Source organism: Gallus gallus, chromosome 13, assembly GCF_016699485.2.
Source record: "Gallus gallus isolate bGalGal1 chromosome 13, bGalGal1.mat.broiler.GRCg7b, whole genome shotgun sequence".
Classification (NCBI taxonomy): domain Eukaryota; kingdom Metazoa; phylum Chordata; class Aves; order Galliformes; family Phasianidae; genus Gallus; species Gallus gallus.
The window spans coordinates 8,239,838-8,265,515 of NC_052544.1; the positions used below are offsets into that span (position 1 = coordinate 8,239,838).

Below are 25,678 nucleotides of genomic sequence, written 5' to 3' on the forward strand. Positions count from 1 at the left end.
GAGCTTTTCATTCTTTATTGGTAGGAACAATTTGTTCAGTGAGAACAGAGCTCTCATGATCACAATGGTGCTCCAGCTGAGTGCGGTACATGCACTGCCCCAGCACTGAGGGTTCTGCAGAGATGGAGAGGCTGCTGTGTGCTCTCCCCAGCATTTGTTCCCCATGGGATGGGAGCTGCTCACTGCTGACACCGGTATGGACACGTCGCAGCCTTTGCCCCTCTCCTGCACCACACTTGCTGTGAAGGGAGGTACAGAACAGCTCCATACTGCTACGGGTCCTGGCTGCTCTGCTTGTGGGTGCAGATCTCTGACAACTCCCTCTCCACTGATTAATGAGAAGTGGGCTCATACCGTGCTGAGCCCCAGGAGGGACGGAGCAGCAGCAGCCTGGGAGCTCCTTGGAGGAGGCAGGAGGAGCACTGCTCAGGGGGGCAGAGCTCACCCAGTGAGCAGTGGGTGTTTGCAGAGCATCACTGGGAATAATGGAATGAAGATTTCAGGAGGAAGTGCAGGTGCAGTGCTAACAGCAGCTCTTCACTTGGACTACAGAGCAGTCTCCCAAAGGAAAGCACAGTAACCCTGGTGTTAGGGTGTTTAAAAAGAAATAGGCTGAGCACACCACCACTTAACGTAATACATGGAACAAGCCTGAAGGTCCATAGGTAGATGGATTTGTAATTTGTCTCTTCCATCTCCAACAACTCTTCAAGGAAGCGCTCAGCCATCAGCAGGTCACTGCTTTGGGCCACGCTGGCGAATTATCAGAGCAAGCGTATCCATTTCTCTTACTGCAAACTGCACATGAGAGGCTTTGTGAGAAGAAGACCTACTGAGGTCCCACGCGTGTCTCTAACCTGAACGCTGATCCCAAGGGCAGTGCTTCCAGTACATAATACATGACTGGAGTCAGCCAGGAATCTTCTGAGGAAACAGGTTTGGGTTGGGAGATGTTTCCATGCAGCAGCCGCACAGGTTGAGACAAAGCCTCAGTGGGGATGGGGCAGGGAAGGGAGGGCACGGGGCAGGGTGCAGGGCTGGGAGCAGTGGGAGCAGCAGGGCAGAGCCCCGCACTCAGGGACAGAGCTGCTCCATCAGCAGGGAGTGTATGGGGAGACTGCATCATTGCAGCTGGGAAGGCAGGATCTGGGCATGGAGGAAGACTGAGGAGAGATGAGCACTGCACAGCCTTGGCTGCATGCAGGAAATCTGGCTGGAAGAGCTCTGCAGAGATTCCATACAGCCGTCCCGCTGTCCTCCACAACAAGGTCCATCCTGCCTGTTCTTAATTCTCCAAAGACTGAAAGTTGTGCTCACCCCAAGCGATACATTCCTGTTTTACCGGCAGCCTTTTCCTCCTGCCCCACAGGTGTATGCTCCCACAGCCCACGTGCATGCCTGGGTCCGGCCTGACCAAGGCATTTCCCACTGCCATGCCTCACCCATGCAAACCCAATTGTCCCTGCGTGTGCAAGACCCACTGCGTGCCCTTGGTGAACCCCTGGGCAGGCTTCTTTGTGCTGCTCTACAGCCAGCCTCAAGAGGAGGGCAGGTGTCTGTCTGTCCATCCGTCCGCTCCCATCTCACAGGGGCACAGCACACACTCCCTCTATGTGTCCTCGCCCGTTAGCAGCACTGCATCAAGCAGCAAGGGCATCAATAAATAAATAAATGTGACTTTGAAAGGGGAAGGGCTCTGCAGGTGGAAGCCTGGCACAGCAGCTCAGGGATGGGGCTCCTGCCTTGGGTCATTGCTGGCATGTTGTGCCTGGGCCTGCAAGGGATGCTCAGTGACCAGAGAGATGCAGCCTGCCAGCTGGGCACACCAGTCTGTGCCTGGGACGCCATCTGCAATGAAGTTGCAACTTTCCCTATGGTTTTGAACCATTGTTTTCCTACGATTTCCTGCCCGAGCCTCTGTTGCTGCCTGTGTTTCTGTGCCTTTCTCTGCTGAGTGAGTTCTTAAAATTCCACAAACAGGAGCTGAATGTGCAGCACACTCATTTCAACAGCTACAGCACAGAGCCAGATGATCTGCGTGGTTTTGGCTCTCGGGTGTTAAAACTTGGCTCCCAAAAGTGGTTGGTCCTGCTAGCATGTGACTGCTTGCAAGTGGGATTGCCAGGCTCAAGCCTTTCTCCCGTCCGAAGTCCAGGCTTTGCAGTTCCAGATCTGTTGGGATAAGGAGCGAATGAAGGCCAGGTTGTGTTTGCACTGAGCAGCGTCAGCCCCATCTGACAGCAACACACTGCACTGAGCAGGGTTTGCCCTGTGCTGACCTCCTGCTTGTCGTGTGGGGCTGTCCCATATCCAGTATGTGTAGGGCTAAAGAGAAAAAGAGGTAGACAGAGCAGATACCAGAAGCAGAAACGAGCACAGTATAAACCAAAGCAATCTCCCGTGCTCCTCCTCCCTGTCTTGGTCAGGTTCCTGTTCCACCTGCAGCCCCAGGCAGTATGAGACAGGACCTTGCTGGGGCTCCTCTGGCCCAGCCACTGCATGCAGCCACGTGGTCCTGCTACCCTGCACTTCTGGAATCTCTTGCCAAGGATGCTGTGCCAGGAGAACCACACAGTACTTCTGTGGTCGTTTGGCCATTCACCTCCTTCAGCTCACAGGGCTCTTCCAGCATCTCCCCAGTGCTGGTTTCCTACGCAGTGACTCCTGCAGAGTGCCTCTGAGTGCCGATCCCCCACCTGTGCTCTCCAGTGCTTGAAGTGCTGGCAGAGCCCTTCCTGGTCCTCTGAATCCTTCATCAGCTTCTCCTTCAGGTGATGCACGACGGGCTATGGGCTGAGATGAAGACATTTGCCAAGACAATCACTTCCCAAGCAACCCTGGGCTCAGAGAAGCATGGCTGTGCTCCCACTCCATCTCTTCAGAGCCCTCATGAGCTCAGGGTGGTGAGGAAGAGAGGTCGGCCTTCAGCTCTCCACCATTCCTGGACACCCAGGGATCTCTGTGCAGGAGAGGAAGAAAAAAAATGCATCAGGTTTATGCAGATTTTCGTGCTAAAAAGCAGAAGAGAGCTTCTTTGCATGAAATAATTAGAACAAACAGATGCATCTCTACATGCACACTTAGACCTGCTGGCCAGAAGATGAGAATACATTTCCTTCTGGGTTTATATCTGTGAATCTACAAAAAGGAAGGAACAGACCCTTTTGTTGATGGTGGAGATACTTGAATGACTGACGTGTTAGATGGAAAAATGGGAAATTAATCTCAAGATAGAGAAGGGAACAAGTACTAGATATGCCTGTGCTTTTGTTTATTGGAAAGTGATATTTTAATGTGATATTTTAACAAGTACACATTGAAGATTGTGGTCTGTGAGGGTGTAGGGGGAAAAACAGCAGTGACAAACAGAATGGGTCCGGAGGAAGGAAGAGAAAACATTTCTGTTCTTTGGGAACACAACGCCTCTCAGAAGAACTCTGAGCATCCAAGCTGAAGCTGCTCCTTGTGCAAATGGGAGCTGAAGTTTCAATGTGAGAGGGGTTGCTTTGCAGTAGTATCAGTTGCCAGCATCTATGAAAAAGCATTCATGCTCCATCTGCCCTGCAATGTTGTTTGGGGGGATGCACAACCAGAAATGTTAGGGTGTAGTACTTAAGAAAGCACAGTTATGCCCTGAGCAGAAAATGAAGCTCTGGAGAATTTCTTAATGGCAATTTGTTGCTTTGCACCAGAGAAGGAACAAAAGTCTTTCACTTTTTTATGCTTCCTACTTCTAAAAAAGCTCCGTGAGCTGCAATGACTTCTGCTGGTGCAGTTAGTGCAGTGGAGTGTGAGCTGGGGCTGGCAATCATTAAACACCAAGGTAAGGAGAAACTGATTTGCTAAATCAGCTGGAATTAGGTGATTAGGATAACTGCTACCATTGAGCTTTGCATACAGGCTGCTGCAGGCTATCAGAAACTAAGGGTGCCACAGTTGGGACCCAGAAATCTTCCAAATCTCTTTAGAAAATCCCTGCAGTTTCCCGTGTGGAATAACAGCAGTTCCACAACTGCAATGATTTCAGAGGAGGTTCAGGTTGCCTATTAGGAAAATAGTCAGAAAGAGTGGCTGGGCATTGGCGCGGCTGCCCAAAGAGGTGGTGGGGTCACTGTTCCTGGGGGTGCTGAAGAGCTGTGGAGATGTGGCACTGAGGGACGTGGGCAGTGGGCATGGTGGGATGGGCTGGGGTTGGACCCGATGATCTTAGAGGTCTTAATGATTCCATGATTTCCACAGACAGCAGCCCCACAGTACTCGGTATGGGACCAAGGGCTGACAGGGAAGAGAACTATACCTAAATATGAGGTCACAACGAGGAAATCAGAGATGTTCCGCGATATGGTATGAGTTTTTCCAGAACAGAGCCAGTATCTCTGAGTGAAGCTTCTCTGCCCTCTTCATCAGCTTGAAGCTGAGGGGCTCTTCTTCGACTATCCTATAGATGGAGCTTGTAAGCTTACCAGGAAACCTAAGCCAAGCTGTCAGCTCCGAGGGCAAAGCCACTGCTACAGAACTCATCTGGAAAAAAGAGGGAGTTCTCTGAACAAGTTGCATATCTACATCTAGGGAAGACACCCACGGAGCAGAGCGAGGTTAGGCTTTCTGCATTCCACCGCCACCGTGATTTAAGTGCCTCCTTTCCCCATGGGAAGGGCTCTGTGCCTCGCAGCGGGGATAACTGCCCTCCTGCTCAGCCCAGCCCCCCATGTCCTGACTGCATTCTTGCCCAGAACCCAGAAGAAGTCAACGTTTCTTGATCTCTAGCAATTTCTAAAATTATTATTGTAATTAGCGACTGTCTGGTGTTCCAAATCCAAGCCAAGCTGATTAGTTTTGATAGGATGCAGAAGCCTGATGTCCTCTTTCTGCTCCCGCATTGGACGAGCTTTGCTTTCAAGCTCAGGTTCCTATGGCAGTCGGGACTGGTAAACTCGGCAGCTTCCAGCCAGTGGTCCCCTTGGCTAAGTTATCAAGAACAAGGAGAGCAGGACAACCTGGGCCGTGTGGGCTCCTACCCAAGCTCAGCCCAAGCTGTGGTGATGGTGCAGTTCATCTTCGCCAACAAAATGCCAGTGAAATCAGCAGAGTTTGTCTCTATTGCTGTATACAGAGCAAAACGTGGTTCAATTCCGTAGTGCCGGGACATGCTGAGCCCCACTACTATTGCTCTGGTTCTGGTCTATATCAGCAGCAACATTCTGAAGCCTAGAGGGTCTAGCTTTCCTTTTCACTGCAATTACAGTGCTGACGTCAGTGGAGTGACTTCAGATTTATGCCAGTGTTGCTGAGAGTGGAATTAAACCTCGCTGATTTACACCACTGTAAAACTGATACATAAGGGGAACTGGGTCTGCACACACGTCCCTGTGCAGGCACTGACAGAAGACAGGGCTAGCTACCCAAATAACTGCACACCCTGAAGAATCCTTATTTATGGCCTCTGAATGTGTGCGCATGCATAGAAGGGAGGTTTGGAAGATGGCAATTAAAATAAACAGCAGATCTCTTCTCCTAAACATCTGCCTCATAAAAGCAGAAAATCAGATGTTGCCCTGGAACGTTTGCTATTTGCTGCTCCGGGTAACGCAGAGGGAGCACAACGCGCCCGACCTCTTCCAACATTTCCTCTGCCCCGAATTCCTCCAGGTTCACAAGTCAAAACATCACTTTCAAAACAGAAGTCGCCCGAAGAAGCCTTGTGGTCTCCTCTATGGACTGCTGGGAAGGTTGGATGTGTTCACAGATCAGGCGTGAGGAGGGGGTGGGCCACCTGCATCCCACAAAGCAGCGGCTGCACGGAGATGGGCCACACGCCAGGTGCGTGCAGCTTGCAAACTAACAGCCAGCTGGACATCGCTGCTTTACATGCTGGAGGTGTTCAAGAGACGATTACATGTTGTACTGAGAGAGCTGGTTTAGTGGAAAATACTGGTGATGGATGGGCGGTTGGATGAGATGATCTGAAGGTCTCTGTACTTGACTGCACGAGGCGATGCTCCGGGTGACACGCGGTGACACCGCTTGTCTTTGTTTCATTGCAGGGCTCTGATGCAGCATCTTCCCACCACAGAGCTCACCCACAACTCCCAGATACAAGTGGCAGCTTTGGGAATACCTGGCAGCGCCTCTGAGCATTTCATAGTGAATCTGTCAGCTCGGGATTCATTATTACTCAGAAGTATTTGGCCACTGCCATTCTCCCCTGCACTGCTCCGCACTCGTTTTGTACTCATTCCCCATCAGCTCTCGTGGGGCAGCAGGGATCCAGCAGCCAACACAGCCAAGCATCAATGCAACTTCGCCATCAGTGTCAGTCCTTAGCACTGACCTAACTTCACATCTGCACTTGTTGCTTGTTGTCAGAGTTCTCTCAGTGCTCTTTGTCCTGTAAGCCTGGTTGGAGAACACAGATCTCCCACCACAGAGATGGCACCCAAACCTGCCAGGCTCTCTGGGAAGGTCTCTGTCTCTTTCGCTGATGCCAATGGCAGTCTGTCCTCTAAAACCCAGACCTGGAGCCTCAGTTACTTCAGTGAGAAACTTCAGGAAATGCCCCCATCAAACTTTACATGTGAAGGACTCCCTTTTTTTCCTGACAGTCGGTCAATCATTAAAACGAACTCCGGAAAGCAGCCAGAATGTGGAACAGCTGAAAAGCAACAGGATTTTAAAAGCTGTGTTATTTTTTTCTCTCTTGTTTGCCTGCCCCAGCTTTTCTGAGGAGCCTTGTTTGCCTCTTTTTTTTTTTTTTTTTTTTTGCTTTTTGGGGCAGTTGGAAGGAGATTATTTGCTCTGCAGTCACTGAGCAGATTGAAGGCAGCTCCCAACAGAGCAACAATTCTCTTTGAAACTGTTAAACCAAACTCTAAAACCTCGCAGTCCCCCAGCAGGAACTCCTGCCCGTCAGAGCTGGGAGCTGCAGCAATGTTTGCCTGGGGTGTTCATTTTTTGGCAAGTAGCACTTTTCCTCCCTATATTTTCCTGTCTGTAGAGCAATGTGCTATAGCATGTGTGTCCAGCTCCACTGATAGACCGCTCAAGTGTTGCAGCTGTGACACGAACCACCATCAGGCCAAGGAGGAGGATTATACAAAGAGAAGGCACTTTCAGAAGCATTAACGGGAGAGGCTGACTCTGAAACACAGCACTGCATGCACCCATCACGTAAGGCAAATGATTCTTCACTGCTGGAAGCGCTGCTACGGGGCTCAGTGCACTCAGCCCACACCGACCTGGCAGTGCTCAGCACCTCGCTGCTGTGTAGGGCTGAATGTGTTCCCATTCTGGCCAAGTGTAAATTCCATGCATGTGGGATCTCCCTGTGCTGCTGAGGTGCAGAAAGACGATTTCACAACGATGCACAAAAAACAAGCATAAAGCCACAAAACGCATCCTTTTGATATTCTGCAAGCCTGAAGCCATGATAGAGATAAGTGTGCTTTTATAACCAGGGCCCTGCGTGCCAGATAATGCAGGGAATGCTTTCGTCTTGGTTTGTGGCACACCGTAATTTCCTCTCCTTGGTGTGATGCCAACATATACTTGTCCTTAAGCTGGGCTTACACCCAGTTTCCTCTGAGGTTTAAACAAATACGGACTTAAATCAAACAAGTTACAATGAACAGAAAGTCCTTCTCCCCATAGGAACTCAAACAGCGCTCTCACTCCTCCGTCTGCTCTGCACTCAGCGCCTCATTGAAGAAAGGTGCTGGGATGGGACCTCAGCTCCCCTCTGACCCCCAGCCAAGGGCACAGCCCTGAGCAACCAGCTCTCCCTGACCCCGCTTTAGCAGAGGGTTGGACTGCATGATCTCCAGAGGTCTCTGCCAGCCCCAACCATTCTGTGATGCTGTGAAGTGCACTGCTGTATGCCAGACTCATGTCACAAAGAAAGACGTACATGAAGACACCACTATCTCTGTTTTCCTGCCAGCCAGCTTTAAAGCACCACAGATTAAGTCCTAATTTCCCTTCCCTCTGGGTATCGTGCTGAGCTGGCAGGGCTGTCAAGCACATTATGTGCTATGTTGGTGTGAAGGGTCACTCCAGGGGAAGTTTCATTAAGGACTCTTGAGGTTCCCAATGAATTATAGCAGCAAGGACCCTTTGCTAGAGTGTCACTCTTGCATTTAAGTGACAAGGTGCTTATAACAGGGCCACTAAGAGATGAAATAGAAACCCCACCACTGACTTTACTACTAACTTGTTTTCCCCACTAACTCAGAAGTTCTCTATTTTCCTGCTATGCTGTAAGAAGCAAGCTTTAGTGCAAGTTGCTAAGCTGAGGGCAGATACTCCACTGGGGGCACAGAAGGGCTGTTTCTCAGGTTTGATGAGGTGGGATCTCACTGAGGGTGGTCATTGCTCAAGGCTCATCCTTCTGGGCTGGCCCAGGGCTGTCTACAGATGCCACAGTGTCACGGGGCAGCTCTCTGGTAACACACTGAGTGCTGTTTTCTATCCCATCAGGAAAGTGGAGACATCCTCCCGTGCTGCCTTATGGCACAGGCAGACACACATGGGAGGGTCCTTCTCAGCTCTTTGGGAGCTCTTTTCCCATTCCTAAAATATTATTCCTGGTAATGAGAGACCGAGCCAGACTCAGAACCCAATGCACAACCAGCAAGTCATATGGAGAGAGAAAGGCGTGGGGAAGGAGAAGGTCTGGGTCTTTGCTTCTGATTGACTGACAAGCACCCAAACCAGCTGTCCTGAGGTCACCCAGAGCACAGAAATCCCTCCTTTCGGTGGAATTTGGCAGTCAGAGCTACACAGGTTGTTGTGATTGAAGTTCTGCCTCAGTGAACTGCACATTTCTAGGACGGTTTTCAGACTTGAACAAGGGATGATGACACAGGTGGGATTCAGGACAGGTGAAACTAGGTGATGCCATGACCCCTTTGCAAACACTTGTTTAAGTTCTGTGCTGTGAGCTTTTGTGATGCTTCCGTGGCTCCGTGGGGGAAAAGGCAGAGAGCCTTCCTCCCACATGCAGCTGTCCCTCTCTCAGGTATTCCCACGTGAGGCTCCAGCATGGAGAAGCTCTGACCCACAGTTGGAATGGCCCCAGATGTGGGAAATGGTTTGTAACCTTAACGCCAAGTCCTTCACTTCCCTCGCTTTCAGACTGCTGCGTTTCACCTGTCCTTAGCTGGGAAGGCTGTGTCTCTCCCACCCAGAGGAAGGGCCAGGATCCAATGGAGGTCAGTCTGCGGGCCAGGACCACTTGTGACTCTGGCTCCCAAATCTCCAATCTCCAGCCAGCTCTCTGCACAGCTCTGACATCTCTGGTGATGTCTGAGCTGTTTATGACTAACGTGACTAATGAGGTAACGCAAAGACTAGTTCAGCCTCAGAGACACAGCGGATGCCATTTCCCCTACACATAAAGTTCTTTATCCAAGTTTGTTCCCCCTCTCTCCTTGGAAGAACGCATTACCCAAAACTGTGCATTATTCAGCGCTTTAATTTCTTGAGGTTGGGATGTGGCAGAGGAAAGGGCCCATGAGAGGTGACGGCGGAGGAAAGCACAAAGCAGCAGTTCCTAGATGTGCTTTTGTCAATGCGCTTTAAAGCAGCCCTATTTGGGAAGGAAGGAGGAAGTCACCGCTCTCTGCTCTGTTGCCATTCTCCTGCCACGTGATTGCACAAACCACAGAGGGATGTGGGCTGCTCACTAAAACGAGCTGGGGGCAGCTCAGGGACTGCCCAGATCAGGTCTGCTCAGCTCAAGCTGGTTTTGGCCATACCAAAGGTGTGAAAGAGAAGTTTCCCTCATGTACGAGAATCAAAGTAAAAAAGAGAGAGGTGAGATGTTAACGCTTCGGCGGGGAAGGAAGTGCCCTCTGTGCTCAGGAGTGACTGCGAGGCTTGGAAAGGTCAGGGGTTCTTTTTTAGAGCCTGAACTTGTGAAGACATCTGACCTGGCAACGTGTGGCTGCTGTCAATGGGACGGAGCTGCAGGGCTCCACAGGGAGCGGGCAGGGAGAAGGGAAAAGCAAACGAAAGGGGAAGGGAGAAAGAGAAGTCACAAGGCTTAGGGGTTTTCTTAAGGCGGGCGCTGGGGGGACTCGCTCGGCATCTGAATGCCTGGGGAGAAGGCATTTACGTAACTGTAAGTGATTCAGCACGGAGAGAGGCAGCCAGCCCCTTCCCTCCGTGTCAGCAGCGGCACTAAGAGTGCGTAAATAACACAGAGGAACACAAACAGCGTCGCCGTCCGTCACAGCTGTCCCACAGGGCACACGTGGCTCTGAGCGTGGCGAAGGTGGGATCAGCCCGGGCAGCTGCACACATCCCCAACCTGCACAGGTTCAGCACAGAGCAGCTCTGCCCCACGCTGCCGCACACAGCACCAGGCACCTCTGCTCCCTTTCCCCTCCTTATGGTACGTAACATAGTAAAAAGTGGCGCTATTTTTCACCACACAGAAGGGAAACCTTAGAGCAAACAGGTGCATTGCAGCCTGTGCGTGCTGGGGGTCACACAAACACCCCGAAGTGGCAATCCATCGTGGGTATCTGTTGGTGTTTGGAGGATGGCCAGCAGCTCTCTCATCCCATCCCATCGGTGAGGAACACATGAGAAGTGCATGGGCAGGGAGAGGGACGGAGCGTGAGCTGTCCTTTATTTCTCTCTTGTGCAACATCTCCAGTAACTTTCTCAAAAGCGGCTGAAAATTGCTTTGGGAAGTCGTTCACAGCCACTCCCCACGTGAGCAGATGTAGCTCCATGAGAAGTCAGACTCTTTTTCCCTCATCCTGCTCATCCACATCAAAGGGAGGAGCAGAGAGTTCTGTGCCAGGGCTGATGACACTCCCAGCCTTTACCGGGCTGAACCTGTGCAGAAAACACTGAGCTCCACCACGGCTGGGCTCCCACTACGTGTTGCTTTCCTCCAGCTGCAAGATGCTGGGCATGGCCAGCAGCATCACAGCGGGCACAGCACAGTCCCGCAGTGGGCTGGCAAACAGCATGAAGGCCATGGTCAGGAATCCAGAGGTGCAGCGGGCCCTGCACCTGGGTAAATACAGGCCTAGCAAAAAGGGCTGTTCTCCCAGAGCCCAGCATTTAGGCGCTGATTGCTCCATAGCAGCCCTCAGGGGTTTTCTGCACTACGTGCTGGCAAAAAATGTCTTAAGTGAATGAGCACATGGTTGGCATCTGCCACGGAGATTCGAAAAGCCTTCCCTGTGAGGTGGAGCTCGGCTTGTTGGTGATCTGATGGTTCCAATCCCGGCGACCTGCTGCACGTGATGGATGCACCCATCCCTCCAGTGCCCATGCTCATCATCCGGTATCAGCAGCTGTGTCTGTTCTCATCTGGGTTTCCAGCCAGCAAGGCTGAGAGCTCCGAATCTCCTGCTTTCCAACGCAGTTCTCGCTGGAACACAACCCAACAAGAAGACCTGTCCTGGTCTCCACACAGGGAGATGGAAGTAAGACAACCCCTGAAGAAGTTAATGAAAGGAGAGGAAAAGCCCAGCAGAACCTCTCCAGGAACATGCAGAAATGGCAAGGGCAGAACGCGAAAGGGACACCGGGTTCTATTTTCAGTGGTTTGTTTATTGTAGTTTCCCTCCTCTTTAGGAAGGGCCAAATCTTACCTCACTGCACCACGACCCTGAAGCAACTGCAGGCTGTGCTGTGAAGCCCAGCTGTAACCCGAGAGCCCATTTAAAAATGGCTGGTCCCAAGACTTCTGCAGGAATGACAGCCCTGGTATTTATTTACGAGGGTTCAGGCAGCTCAGCTACAGCCCTCTGATGGTCTGATATGGAAGGGCTTTCAGGTTTACTGTATTTTAAATAGGTTGCATAGCTGTGACAGCACTGAAGTGATGAAATCCGAAGGCCTCCAGCTTCCTATCGGAGACTCACAGCAGCTGCACGAAGCTGCTGTGTCCCTCCACACCTCACCCTGAGTGATGAGGGCTCACTGCGATGGCAGGAGGAAAGAGTGGGGTTCATGGGCACCGGAGGTTCCAGGAGTTTCATTGGCTGAAATGATGTGCAAAGAAGTGATGTGCAAAGAAAGAGCGATTTCTCTGGCATGGAACTCCAAGCAGAGGGAGCCCGCATGGTACTCCTACAGAACTTTTCGTAAAGTACTGCAAGTCAAATGAGAACGGCCTCCATGTAAGGAGGACACACAAAGTGAGATGCATACATACACTCAGCTCTGTCCACCTCACCTCAAACACCAGCCCTGCCTTCTCCCCAGGGAGGTGGGCACCTACTGTCCTGCATAGGGCAAACAGCATGAAGATCTCAGGGGTGAGCACAATATACCTGTGCATATGTTTACACAGAGGAATCTTCTAGAAATGCACAAGGGAACAGAATGAAAGAATCATAAAATGGTTTGAGTTGGAAGGGACCTTTAAAGGCCATCTGGTCCAACTCACTGCCATGCAGTGAAGAGGGACACCTACAGCTCCATGTGTTGTTCCTCTGTAGTTCATGAAATAACACTGGTATGATATCACTGCAAACGGGATTCCCATGAAGTTCATACAGGACTGAGCAGTTTAGGACGGGATTCACGGTACCTGCTGTAGATCAAGTGAAAATTAAATGCCTGCTTTAAGATGACCTAATAGGTCTAGTTTCTATTAATTGTTTGCTGGTAACACCAGTAATTGGAACTCCTGGCTAAAATCAGTGGGGATTTCCTCAGGCTATTACTTGGACCTGGCTTTGTCGGTGCTATAATTAGGTTGTGTACAGAGAAGCACCCATTAGCATCCGCCAACTCCTCTGTCCCCATTTGAATCGGTGTCTGTGATGCAATTGCCTCCTTGGCGCTGGCTGCTGTATCGCCCACTGGGGAACGCGGCATCCCTGGATGAATCACCAAACAAGAAGGGGAAGGAGGAAAGTTCTCTGCAAACATCACCTTTGTGGTAATCAGCTGAAGGAAGGATAGAGGGGGAGGAAACGTTAACACGTACCCAGGGTTAATGAAAATGGTGCGTTTCTGTGGGGGATGCAGTTACTTTTAGATCGGGCACAATCACGCAAAAGTCTCTGACAAACATACCAGCTAATGACTTTCTGCAGCCCCCTGGGGATGGCTGCCCTCCTGGTGCACGGGGCTGCATCCTGTTCTACAGGGGTCTTGCTCTGGCCTCAGCCTGCTTCAGGTGAGATGGAACGGAGCCATCCAAACACCTGGTGTCTGGTCCTCTCCAAACACCCTTGCAGAGGAATTGCCCTTCCAGGGCAGGCTCCATTTCAAGGCACGGCGATGTGCACTGAGTCACTGTGGCTCAGCCTCTAATCTGGTGGCTGAATCGCAGACGTTTGCCATTTCAGAACATGGTGATATTTTCAGCTGTTTCTTCCTGCGACTCAACAAGCACCTCACATAAAAGCTTTTGTGCTTCAGAGAGGATTGAGGTCTCGGGGCATTACGCACAAAGCCCGAACAAACATCTCAGCACGGCTGCCTCGCCGTGTTTCAGTAACACAGACTGCTTTTCAGGGACAGCAGTGGATGCTGGAGGCTGGAGACCTGCAGCAAGTGTGACATCCTTTGGGCAAGGTGCAGCCACGGGACCCCCTGTGCACCCTCCTGAGCTGCTAAAGGCAAAGCTATCTCAGCAAACTGAGGCTAAAATGGCGTGGCTGTAGCAACACAAACCCATTTGCCATGCTGACAAGCGTGCCCAATGGACACACCAGGAGAGATAAGCTATGGTACCCCATCCTTCCCTAACCACAGCTGCTGGCTGGCACACTGTGCATCATGGAGATGCCCCAAAATGACGAACAAAAAGCAACAATGAGCAGCAGAACTCTGGGAGTGACGCTGTTGCAGAGCCCAAGTAGCATCCCCAGTGCTATTCCGATGCCTCCAGCTCTCCTCCAGGGAAACCCAGCTGTCCCCACCTGCATCTCCCGCACAACACCACGGCCATCACCACGCTGGGCAGCAGGCGGCTGTCCCAGTTTGTCTCTGTACCTGGCAGACGTGCTCCCTACTCACAGTGATCGTGCCTTGGCAGGCAGCAGAGCAGCTTCTGAGGAGGAAGCGAGCTCACTGCTCACGTTAGAGGAAACCACTGCCCTGCACATGGCTGCAGCTCGGGAAGGAACATGGGGACCAAGAGGAAGTTATGAATGCTTTGTTTTATATAAACCTGCCTTGAGCCAAGGACTGAGAGGGGACTTTCCAAACGCACAGCCTTGACTTTGTGTCTTCTACAAGGAAGAGGAAGAAAAAGATGCTTCAGGAAAGAACCACATACCAGGGCTCAAAGGCCCCTACTGCGGAAGGGGATGGATGGAAAACAAGGGAAATAAAGATGGTGTATTAGAGTCACAGAATCATAGAATCACTGAGGTTGGACAAGACCCCTAACAATCCATCCACCACCAACACTGCCCACTAAACAACGTCTCTCAGTGCCACATCTCCACGGTGCTTGAATGCCTTCAGGGATGGTGACACCATCACCTCCCTGGGCAGCCCATGGCGGTGCTTAATCATTCTTTTGGAGAAGTTTTTCCTAATATCCAACCTGAAAGGTTAAGGTAGAAATGGATTACAGGCTGACCTCATCTGTTGCCCAGCGCTGGTGTTCTCTGGGCACCTCTACCCCTCTACCTACAGATGAAGAATCCCAAGAGAAAACACACTGAAACTGCTTTTTTAATGCCATCTTCTCATTCTTCCAGCACTCATGGATATCAGAAGTCAAAAACAAAACAAAACAAACAACAACAAAACAAACAAACACAAAACCAACTGCTAACATCATCCAGAGAACAAGCAGGTACTACATAAGCACATCTGCCCTGTTTCCAAACCAAGATGCTGCTCTCCCCACTCCATTCCATTCCATTCCATTCCATTCCATTCCATTCCATTCCATTCCATTCCATTCCACTCCACTCTACTTACTCTATTCTCACCACTGCTTCTATTCAAAATGCAGTGTATTTGGCAGGGACTTTTTCCTCAGTCCTTTGAGCACTGCTCCTTTGGAGGATGCCCACGAGCATTTCAATCTTTCCACAAGATCTCCTTCTTAAAAAAATACCCGGTGGGACTGATAGCTTTTTCATTTGACTCCAGAAGGAGTCTGCTGGCATTGATGATAAAATCTTGGACGCTGACAGTTGCTGGGACATCCATAACTATGAAACCCTTCTCCCCTTGGTTACCTTTCCTTTGTCCCTGCAGCCCCAGGCAGAGCTGAAGAGCCACAACAGCCTGCAGGAGATGGCTCTGTGCCCTGGCTGCGGGGCTGTAACAGGGTCTATTCCCTTTGCACAGACTGAGCACCTGCTTGGATTCCAGAAAAACCTCCCAAACACATTGAGAGCATGGAGAGGCATTTCAGAGAGAGCAAAGATTGCTCCTGTGTTCAGAGGTTTTATGCTTGGATGCAGCAGACAAAGCTCATTGCCTGCACAGCACAGGTAACACATTGCGGCCCATCAGCTATGCAGGCTCCAACATAGGCATTTTGGGGTCTGCTGCAGGGCTGCCAGAGGTGCAGCTCCAGCAGTAAGAAGCAGATGCAGGCACCAAAGCACAAACAGAAGAAGGCAGCTGGGAGCAGCCAGGAGCACAGTGACAGTGCTGGGCACCACCAGCATCACAGCTGAGCTCTGGAGCTGGGAAACCCCACCTCCTGCAGGGGAGAGCCCCTGTGTTCACCCCTCCCTGCTGCTCCCAGGAGACACAAGGCAGGGCAGTGCCTACATGGGGTAATTTCATGTCAAGTTTGTTTGTATGTTTGCTTGTTTGAAACCAAACAGAGGATTTTGTGCTGCTTGTCAGCTGTGACAGTAACGCCACTGTGGTGACTCACACGAAAGTCACTGCAGTAAAAATGAGAGCGAGGTCCTGAATGCAACTGTGCTATTTGGTTATCTCTCTATCATGCGCACCCACATCCGCACCAACACTTGCACAGCTTGTCCCAGGGCTCTGGTGGGGCCAGATAACCCAGGGTCAGCTTTGCGCCACCTTTTCTCTCATTGAAGGGCCCTTCAATAAACAAACCAGCTGCTTATGGAGCATCTTAGGTTTGCAGTAGGACTTTCCTTCCATGACAAAATCCCTGCCTTTCCTCCTCATGCCAGCAGTAGAGGAGCCATGCTGTTGCTGCAATGATCCTGCTGAGGGGTTTGGTTAGCAGGGAGAACACCTGAGCAGCACGGCATGACTGCAATGTGCCCCAGGCCTTCTCCAGTGTCAGTCTGGGCTGGGACGTGGCATGGGGCTGGCTTGATCCTGCTGCCTTGTGACCCCGAGACCGGCGGAGTGACAGGGTGCTGGACAGACACCCAGGGCCTGGGCTAACTTGGCCCACTTATGGGTAAAATGCCATTTATGGGCACAATCACAATGCATGAGTTTGGATGGGGCTGTTTTTCCCCTCCTCTTTCCCGAACTGGAACCCCACCATAGGAGGTGGCACGGCACAAGGCGGAGAGAAAGGTCTTTAAAAATAAAACAACACTCACCTTCCCTGCTCCACGAGCATAAATTAGGCTTTGGCCACTTGCCTTGGACAACTCCCCCAGCGCAGGGAACAATCTGTGCATGCACTGCCTCCCTAATGGCCACCCTCTCTTCTGCACAGCTCCCAGCACTGCTGTGCCACTGCAGCCACCACTCTTCCTGCTTGCCACCTCCTTCCTGCCAGAGGATGAGGAGAAAACACTGACACGGGAGGAAAGAGGCAGCGAGAGCTTTGCAGCCTTGGTGGGACACTGACCTCAGCTGTGGTGCCAGTGGAGTGCTATGGGCAGGGCTGGCAGTCGGTACCCCAGCAGGACAGCCTGGGTAAGGATGGTGACAACACACTGCTATGTGCTGCTGCACATCTCCTCCATCCCGTTGCCATGTGTGCAGTCATATCAGGTCCCCGGGATCTCTGCTGTGTGCAGCAGTACCCTCTCATGCATTGATCAGAAGGTGAAGTGTCTCGCTGAGCAGTGTGATTCCAGGCTCAGACCTCAAGAATCTTATCTGGTGCTTCTGCTTTGCTTTTGCTCAGGAAAAAAACAACCCTGCCACTCATTTCCATAAGCCCACTGAAACACGATTCCAGCAGTGGGGATCCTGCAACCCCATGGATATTGTATACAGGTTTTTTGAAGGCTTCTTCAAGGCTGCCCAGACTAACTGCAGTCCGTGGGACCTCCATCCAACGCATCCGTCATGGTGGGCACCTTTAGCTCAATGCAACCTGGCTGACGCAGGAAGAGCAGCATGGATTTGGGAGAGATAAGAAATGCTCTCAGCAGCGTTGTTTTTGCTTGAGCTGATGGTTGCAAAATGTCAGAATCTCAAGCAGAGGGCCATCCCCACCCAAGGATGAACAAGCATTTCTTTCAGCCAGAAAGAGAAAAGATTAAGGAGGGATTTTTCACACTCACATACACTTAAGAGGAGAAAATATTTACATGAGAGAGAAAGGACTTGGCAGGGGTTTTGCAGAGGCTCTGTTGCTGTTTATGTGTTTCTCAGGACGGGGCTGATGCTGTGGAGCTCAGTGGTGGAGCCTGAGCCCCCCCAGCTGCCCAGCAGGGTGTGAGTGGGGATGTGGGCAGTGCAGGCTGCAAGGAAGCCACATGGCAAGGACACAGGTTGCTCTGATAGCCACTGCTGTGGTTTCCTAATACCATTCATTTGGCACCACAACAGACCAGAGCCAGGCAGGGCTGTGGGAACCTCAGTGCAAGCCCTGAAGTGGGTACTGGGCTCTGGGCACCTCTAAGGACCAAGGACAAAGAGAGACATAAGGAGAGCTGCTCTCCAGTCTGAAGGCCCTGTTGGAAAGGAACAGTGGATGGCAGATGGGATTCCCACCTCTCCAGGATCCCTGCAGTCAGCAATGGCACATGTTCCCAGCTGGGACCCTCCAGCCCTTGAAAGCACAAAGTTACAAAACCATAAATTACTGTAATTTGTGCATACACTGTGTTTTATAAGTGCTCGGTGTGGTCCTTTCCCACCCAAGCTGCACAGTGAGCCCTGCTGCTGTTGCGGAAAGAAGCCTTGAAGCACGCAGGACACACGTCGGCCTTTGCTGCCAATGCTTTCATTGTGGTTTGAGTGGCACAAGGAATGCAAATCGCGTGTCACTGCCACACGCTGGGCTGGGATCTTGTTTAACATGAGCCATGCTCTTCCTTTACCCCTCCAGAAGCACAACAGGGCTGTGTACCTGCTAACGGGAGGGGCTGGGATATTCGTCCAAACACCCCCCAGAAGATTTTCCAGCCCTGAAGGGATATAAAGCAACTCAGGAAAGACAGAAAAGATCCATCACACGGCATTGCTGTCCCCCCGCTCCAGCCAGGTGGTTCAGACCCTCACGGCTGCTTCCAGCCCAGCCCAGCCAGGTTAGGACAGAGGCACGGCAAGAGGCTCAGCACACAGCGGCACAGCACTGGGCTCTGTAGACCCCTGCATGACTTCCCTGGGTTTCACTTTCCCATCCCTACAGATATCTGTTTCCTCCCAGGGAACACCGGCACTGGAGATCAGCAACAAAGGATTAAAGCTCAGCTGTCCCCGGAGCTCCTCCATCCCCACCACGCAGGAGGCACACATGACTGCTGTTTGGTGTCCAAACAGGCAGAGCAGCAGGTGAGTTCCCAAAAACCCCTGTTCCTATAAGCCCTGGAGATGGAAAGCAGAAAAGGCCTTTTACAGGGGGTGCTGAGCACCTGCAGCATCCTCAGTGCTTCCAGGGAAGGCGAGCTCAACGTGCAGCATAAGTGAATGGAGCTCTGCCACTCTGCATGCTCCGGGCTCCTCAGGTGCTGGGTTGGTTTCCAACGAGCCCCGAGGATTTACTCACTTGGAGAGTATGTGGGAGACACAGCCAGCAGGACAGCTTGAAGCAAGGACACTTGACTACAAGCATACCATAAATACTCTTTATTTAAACACAACGTCAGCCATTAGGACCTGCAATAAATACTTCAACTTTTGAACATACATGTCTTCATCTAGCTAGCACAACAAAACACCTTTACATTTCCTTATTTATATACAGACCTATATATCGCTGTATATAGATAATCAAGGTATATACACACACATACATACATATATCTAAATATATATGCACTTGTGCAAAAATGGCCTTACCGAGGACAGTAAACAAGAAAATATTTCCCAACACACTCTTGCTGGCACTGGTAATATTGCACTGAAAAGGTTCCTGCCATTGATAGAGTGAGAAAACAGGAGAAATACTCAAACTGTAAGCATGGAGAGGCAGCAAATCCACTTTTTTTTTCATGATAAAGAACGTAATTAAGGGCCAGGGTTAGGTCCGGCTCCTACAGACAGATCCCGCCACACTTAGCAGGAGAGACAACCCTCTTCCAAGCTGTGTGTAAACTCAGTTCCAGCATGCACAGCTCTGCCCAGACCTGGGATGCACTACCACTGCCAAAGGAGCTCTGTGTTCCCAGTTGAGCTGCTGCACTTTGTTCTGTGGCTGTGCCCCAGCCCTGCCTGTACCACCAGCTGCAGCATAGGCACAAGGAACATCTCTCAGCAGGCACAGCATTGCTGCCCTGCTCCGTAATATCATGAGCAGCACCTACAGGTTCCCTTGAGTGTCCCTGCAGCTGTCACCGGAGGAATGTCTGTGTAAGGGTGTCGCTACCCCAGCTGCCAAACGACTGTGTGCTCACAGCCTGGGCTGTGTGTCAATTGCAAGACGTTCTCTTTGAACCTAAGAAGAAAGGTTAGGGCTAACGCTTCCAAAACATGGCACACGGCTCTTGAAAGTCAGTGAACACTGCGGCTCAGCTGAGGAACAGGGTGCTCCTGGGACTGGATGTTCCTGCATAGGTGGCTGGAGTGACAGCCCCCCCAGCTCCCTGTTTCCACCCTCCCTGCCCAGGGACACAGCTATGGCCAGTCAGGGAACCTCTGTTCCCCTGCTGCTGTGATGGGGTGGCACTTAGGGTTTGCTGATGGAGAGCAGAGAAGGGAAAGTGCAAGGCAGGATGTCCTCCCTCCTGCCAGAGGAATGAACATCCTCATAAACTCCTCTTCTTGGGGAATGGGCTCATCGTACCAGTGAATGCAAACACTTGGATGCAGGGGGTTGGCAAGGAGAGGGGAAGAAGCCTTCCCCTCAGGCAGTGGTGTATGGGCGTGCTGGCAGCAGTGTTGTAATATCAGAAGGGCAAGAGATGCTGGGAGAGCTTGCAGCCTGTGGTGTGCTCCCAGCCAGCCCTGTCAATGCTCTCCCTCTGCTGCAAAAACACGTCCCTTATAGTAAATAAGTACATAAACAAACCCTTAGAAAAGCACAGCAGCTGTGACGTGGCAGAGCTGAAGAGCACGCTGCGTGCTGCTTGGAGACGCGAGGCTCTCCTCTCTGTGCTGAGCCCTGGCCTGCTGTCAAGCATTCAGGAGGGTTTGGTAACTTCAGTCTCTGCCCTCCTCCCTGCTGTACCCACTGCTCAGTGCCGTCCTTAACCAGGACTCCAAAGGAGAGGCCATGGAGTCTGGGCCAGCCCCCAGCACCCACACAATGCGGATACACAGAGGGGCACACTGTGCATCGGTAACACCCACACAAACACATTGGCACTGGTGGGGGTCTGCTGCCCACAGCTCCCCAGAGCCGCAGTGAGTGAGGTTGGGTTTCATGGCCTGGGCTTCCCAGAAAGCAGAAGGTCTCCAGAAATGATGCCAAGAGGCAAAGGACTGACATAAGGCAGCAGCTCGTGCAACTCTGCCTGTTTTAGGCGACGGAGCTACAGCCGCTGCAGTAACGAAGGGACCCGCGGTGAGAACAGTATTTTGTGACAGCACAAAAGCTGCAGCTGTGTCTCCCATCTCGACTAAGGCATTAAAAACAGTAACAACCTCCCTGGCTAAAGCGACTGAGAGCATGAAGGTACAAGCACGCCAAGCTCCAGCTCACACCCACCCCTCCGGGCTGGCACTATCCCGCCCTTGCTCTATGCACATCGTGGCTGAGGTGCAAGGCACAAACCCGCAGCACCGAAAGCAGCCCGTCAGCCTGCAATAAGAACCCGGCATTTCATCACAGTGCTTGTCCTCTAATGAAGTTACTGCTGTGTTTTATCAGATGTACTTAACCCGAGTCAGCCCTCTGCTAGTGTTAATCCTGAAATGTGCGGGCTGGGTTTCTCCTGACCCTAAAATCACTGTAGCAGCTATAGTGTCCTGACTTAATGCTCCATTTCTTAATCCCTAGCATACATCTGTAAATTCTTTTCATTACAATGTATTTGAATCGGAAAATGGATTCCTTTATTCAGCTTTTCTTTTCCAGCCATGAAACAGGAAGGGTTAGTCAAGTTTGACTTCATTGGTGCCACAACATCTCCTACTCCGGTATTTATCTCTTTTGGTTCCAGCTGCTTCCAGAACAGAGCAGTTAGTACCTCAGCAGTTCCAATAGTGGTGCCTTAGAGGAAAGAAATCAGTTCTTCAACACTCAGACACAGGTAAGCTTGAGGTTTCCTAACACTGCACCTGAGCATTGCGCTGCAGAGGTCATCAGACAGACAGACATCCCCTGCCGCTTCCACATCCCTGTGCTCTGCACACTGCAGCCGTTCTGCAGTCAACCATTGCCCATCTCTCACCTCTGGCTGCATACGGCACCAACATCTGAAGTATGAGTGTAGCCAGATCTAACAGCAAGAACAGCGATTATTTGGACAATAAAATCCTCATCCACAACACTATTGCCATTGAAATGCAAATAATAGTTAATAATAATAAACATGCACACAGCAACTGGGATGTGGATGCTGGATTTCTCCTGCCCCTCCGCCAGGAGCCGTCGCCGTGGGACACCCCCTCACCTTGCACTCCTGATAACACCAGCCTAGGCAGGATTAATGGCACAGAGGAAATCAATCGCTTCAACCAAGAGGCTAATTTTCACTTCTTGCTTTGTGATAATCATGACCCACACCGAGCTGAAGCGCATCTCCAACGTGGTGCATCTCTAACCTAGACGGGGCACCGACACCAGCCCCGCAGCGCAGGGCCCCTTGCCTTTCAGCCCTTTACAGTAGGAAGCTGAGAGCACCTGACCCCACACCAGGTCTCCCCTGCCAGGACAGCCTGTTAATGTTTATCTGAGGAGCAAATGTTTTTCCAACCTGGCCTCCTGCTCCCCGCAGCCACACACCGCCCTGTGCCATCACAGCCCTCTTGTTTGTTCGCACTGTAATGTAAAAGCTAACCCCAATGACTTGGGGAGTGCTTGGGCACTGCTGACAGCACCAAGGAAGGTGCGGATGGGCACGGGCAGCAAAGCTGGCAGTGGCACAGAGCTCTGCTGGACACATTTCCCTGCCGCTCTGTAGCATGCACCAAGCTGGAGAGGCTGCAAGCGGAGCCGAGCCAGCACCCAGCGCAGGGCTAGGACAGGGCTTAGGGCTGCCTGCCCTCCCAAACCGGATAGGGATACCTGGGGGAAGGCAGGAGGAAGCACGAGGATTTCCAAACCCTTCCCTACAGAACCGGGTGGGGCTTTATGATGAAGAATGCTGCGAGCTCAAGAACGAGTTTGCAGCCACTCCGCACCTTGCAGCGCCAGCACTGTCCTTACGAGCTGATCCCATCCAGCGTTCCCTGGGCGTACCCGCGGGGGCAGCAAAGGAAGCCGCGGTGAAGGGGCTTCAGGAGCTGCGGGCAGGCAGAACCTCCTCCCCACAGAGCAGCCCAGGTCGGTGCGAGCCGCCTCCTAGCAGCGGTGCCAACAAATCCCCCCGAGTGGAGGCAGGGAGAAGAGCTCCCACGGGGCGCGGGGCCGTCCCTCCCCCATCTTTCCCACGTGCTTCTGCCACTGCACTTTCACATCCTCCTCGGCTCCCCTCTTTCAAACTGCAGCTGCGGAAGAAAACAAGGGGGGAGCTCCATTTCCGCCCCGCGACCGCTGCTTTCTTCCAGCGAGGACTCCGAGCAGCGCCGAGCAGCACTGCCACCCAGTCCGTCCGTCCGTCCGTCCGTCCGTCCCCACCTGCCCGCTCCCGTCTGCCGCCGTGACAGCCCGTGCGCCCGCCGCCAAGTGCTGCGGGAACGCAATGCAAAGCCTGCTGCAAGGGAAAAAACCCTTCGCAAACAAACCGACCAACCAGCCCAGAGCCGTCCCGCGGCCAGGGCTGCGCTGCCGGACTGTCAGCCCTCAGCGACAGAAAATAAAACCCTCCGTGCCCACCTCCTCGGGCTGCCAGCTGGGAGCCGAACTTAAACAAAGCGGGCGGCTGCAGAGCTTTGGCTGCGGTCTCGACAGAAGGACGGGCTGCGACTGCGGCAGCGCATCGCTCAGCTTCCCAGTGCCACATTCCTGAGTCCCACAGTCACAGTGTCACATTCTGGGCAAAGACTCCGTTTATTTCTATCCTTATTTCGGCGGAAAGTCCTATCGCACTTGGCAAAAGACGCATTCGTGGTTGTTGTGTTTTTTTATGTTTTTCTTTTTTTTTTTTTTCCGGGTGTTGTTTAAACTTTCCCACTGACAGCAACAGGATCAGACGCAGCCGACCGAGCTCTAAGCATCCCTCGGGGGGATTTTGGGGCAGGTGCTGCACAGCTCGGGGAGCACAGCGCTCCCGCAGCAGTCGCCAGCACCGAGCTCATGAGGTAGTTCAACACCGGCCACAGCCAGGAAGTTCCTCCCGGGACGAGCTTTCTGCACAGCCTTAAAATACCATCCTCCCCCCAGCACCCCCTCCCTCCCCCGGCACAAGGGACCTAAGGTCGTGCACTTAAATTCATAACCTCTGCAAGAAGCCAGCCAACCCGAGCCACCCGAGGCAGCCTTCCACCTGTTTGCAGGAGGTTTGCTGAGTTTTAGGTTTCTTGCAGCCATTGGGGTTTAGGTGTGCTTTAGGAGAGGATTGTTACTATTACTGGGCTTTTGTTTTTCCTTAGAGAAAGGCTCATCGTTAGGAGCAGTGTGCCACACCAGAGCCCATCGCGTCTCACAGCTACCCGCTAGGCACAGTACCTTTGCAGTGCAAAAAGTCCTCGGGGTGAGGGAAGGAGCCCTCTTCGCAGAGCAGCTCGCAGGCTTTATCTGGTGCCAAGGGGTAGCCGTTGTCCTCCTCGTTGTAGTCGCTCCTGCCGTTGCTGTTTGAGTAGCCGTTGGCATACATCTTCAGAGCAGACCTGCGGAGGCACAGGAGCTCCTGGAAGGCGTACCTGAAGTCCGGGCTGCGGCAGTAGATCAGGGGGTTGAAGGCAGAGTTGACGTAGCCCAGCCAGTTCAAGAGTATGTACACGTACTTGGGGATGATGTCGTCCTGGATGACGTGCACAATGTTAACGATGAAGAAGGGCAGCCAGCACAACGTAAAGGTGCCCATGATGATGCCCAGGGTCTTCAGAGCTTTGTGCTCCTTCAGGAAGAACTTGGAGGAACGGCGGTGCCCGGCTTTCCCATTCTGGTCCTGCTCCTTGTTCTGGATGTGAAACCTCCCCTCACTCTGGTCTATCTTCTGCAGCTGCTTCTTGGCCACCTGGAAGACCCTGGCGTACACAAATACCATGACCACAAGAGGCAGGTAGAAGGAGATGATGGAGGAGGCAATGGCATAGGCTTGGTTGGTGAAGAAGTCACAGCACGTGTCCTTCTCATAGCAGAGAATGGCCTCGTCACGGTCCGCCCGGTACCAGTGCATCTGGATGGGCAGGAAGGAGGTGAGGGCCGAGATCGCCCACACCACCAGGATGACCACGCGTGCCTTGCTCTTGGTCAGCAGGCTCTGGTACTTGAACGGGGAGGTGATGGCAAAGTATCGGTCCACAGCGATGACGCAGAGGGTCTCGATGCTGGCCGTGACGCAAAGCACGTCCAGAGAGGTCCAGAACTCGCACCAGAAGTTCCCAAACTTCCACATCTCCATGATGATGTGGCAGGCACCGAAGGGCACCACGCCCAGGCCCATCACCAGGTCGGCGCACGCCAGCGAGGTGATGAAGTAGTTGGTGACCGTCTGCAGGCGCTGGAAGCGGGCGATGGCGGTGATCACCAACACGTTGCCGAAGACAGTGACCAGCACGATCAGCGACATGAGGATCCCCATGCCCACCACCCACACGTCCCGCGACGCCGTGGGGTCTGCGGCGCTCTGGTTGGCGCTGACGTTGCCGCCAGGCAGCTCGGTGCCCGCCACCCCCATGGCCCCCCAGCCGGATCCCCGGGCGGGCAGCGGGGGCTGCGCTCAGCGTTCCGGCGTCGTGGCGCTGCGCCGGGCTCCGCGCATAGGGGACAGCAGGTGCGGGCGGGCCGGGCGCGGGGGCTCCCGCCGTGCGGGGCTGTGCGCGCCGCGCTCCGCTCCAGTTCGCCCGCTCCTCACCCGTCCCCACCCGTCCCACGGCGCCTCGCTCGCCCGACTGTCCCCAGCCCGTTCGGCGCCGCCGAACTTATAGCAACACCCGCCGTGACATCAGCCCGGCACGGCCAATGACAGCCCGCGCCGCGCCTCGCGCGCACCTCGCACCCCCCCCCGCGTGCCCCCCCCCCGGCCCGGCAGCCGCCCCACGCGTGCCGCGCTCCGCGCTCCAGCTGGGAAAGCGGGGGTCCGTCTCCTTCCCCGCGCCGCGGTCCCGCCGCGTCCCCCCGCCCCGCGTGGATCCCTCTGCCCGTCCGCGGTGGCCCCGCGCCCGCTTCCCACGCGTGCTCCCCGCC

The 25,678-nt window shown here is 52.9% G+C and overlaps 1 protein-coding gene across 1 annotated transcript; it reads right to left on the reverse strand.

Annotated features, from left to right (window-relative positions):
- On the reverse strand, positions 1-25,391 carry ADRB2 (adrenoceptor beta 2). Its single transcript, XM_015293684.4, has 2 exons — positions 23,996-25,391; positions 1-2,959 (listed from the first exon to the last, which is right to left on the reverse strand). Exons 1-2 carry the CDS (start codon positions 25,167-25,169, stop codon positions 2,925-2,927), a joined length of 1,209 nt encoding a protein of 402 aa, XP_015149170.1. The 5' UTR covers positions 25,170-25,391; the 3' UTR covers positions 1-2,924.
- Between the last annotated feature and the right edge of the window lie 287 nt (positions 25,392-25,678).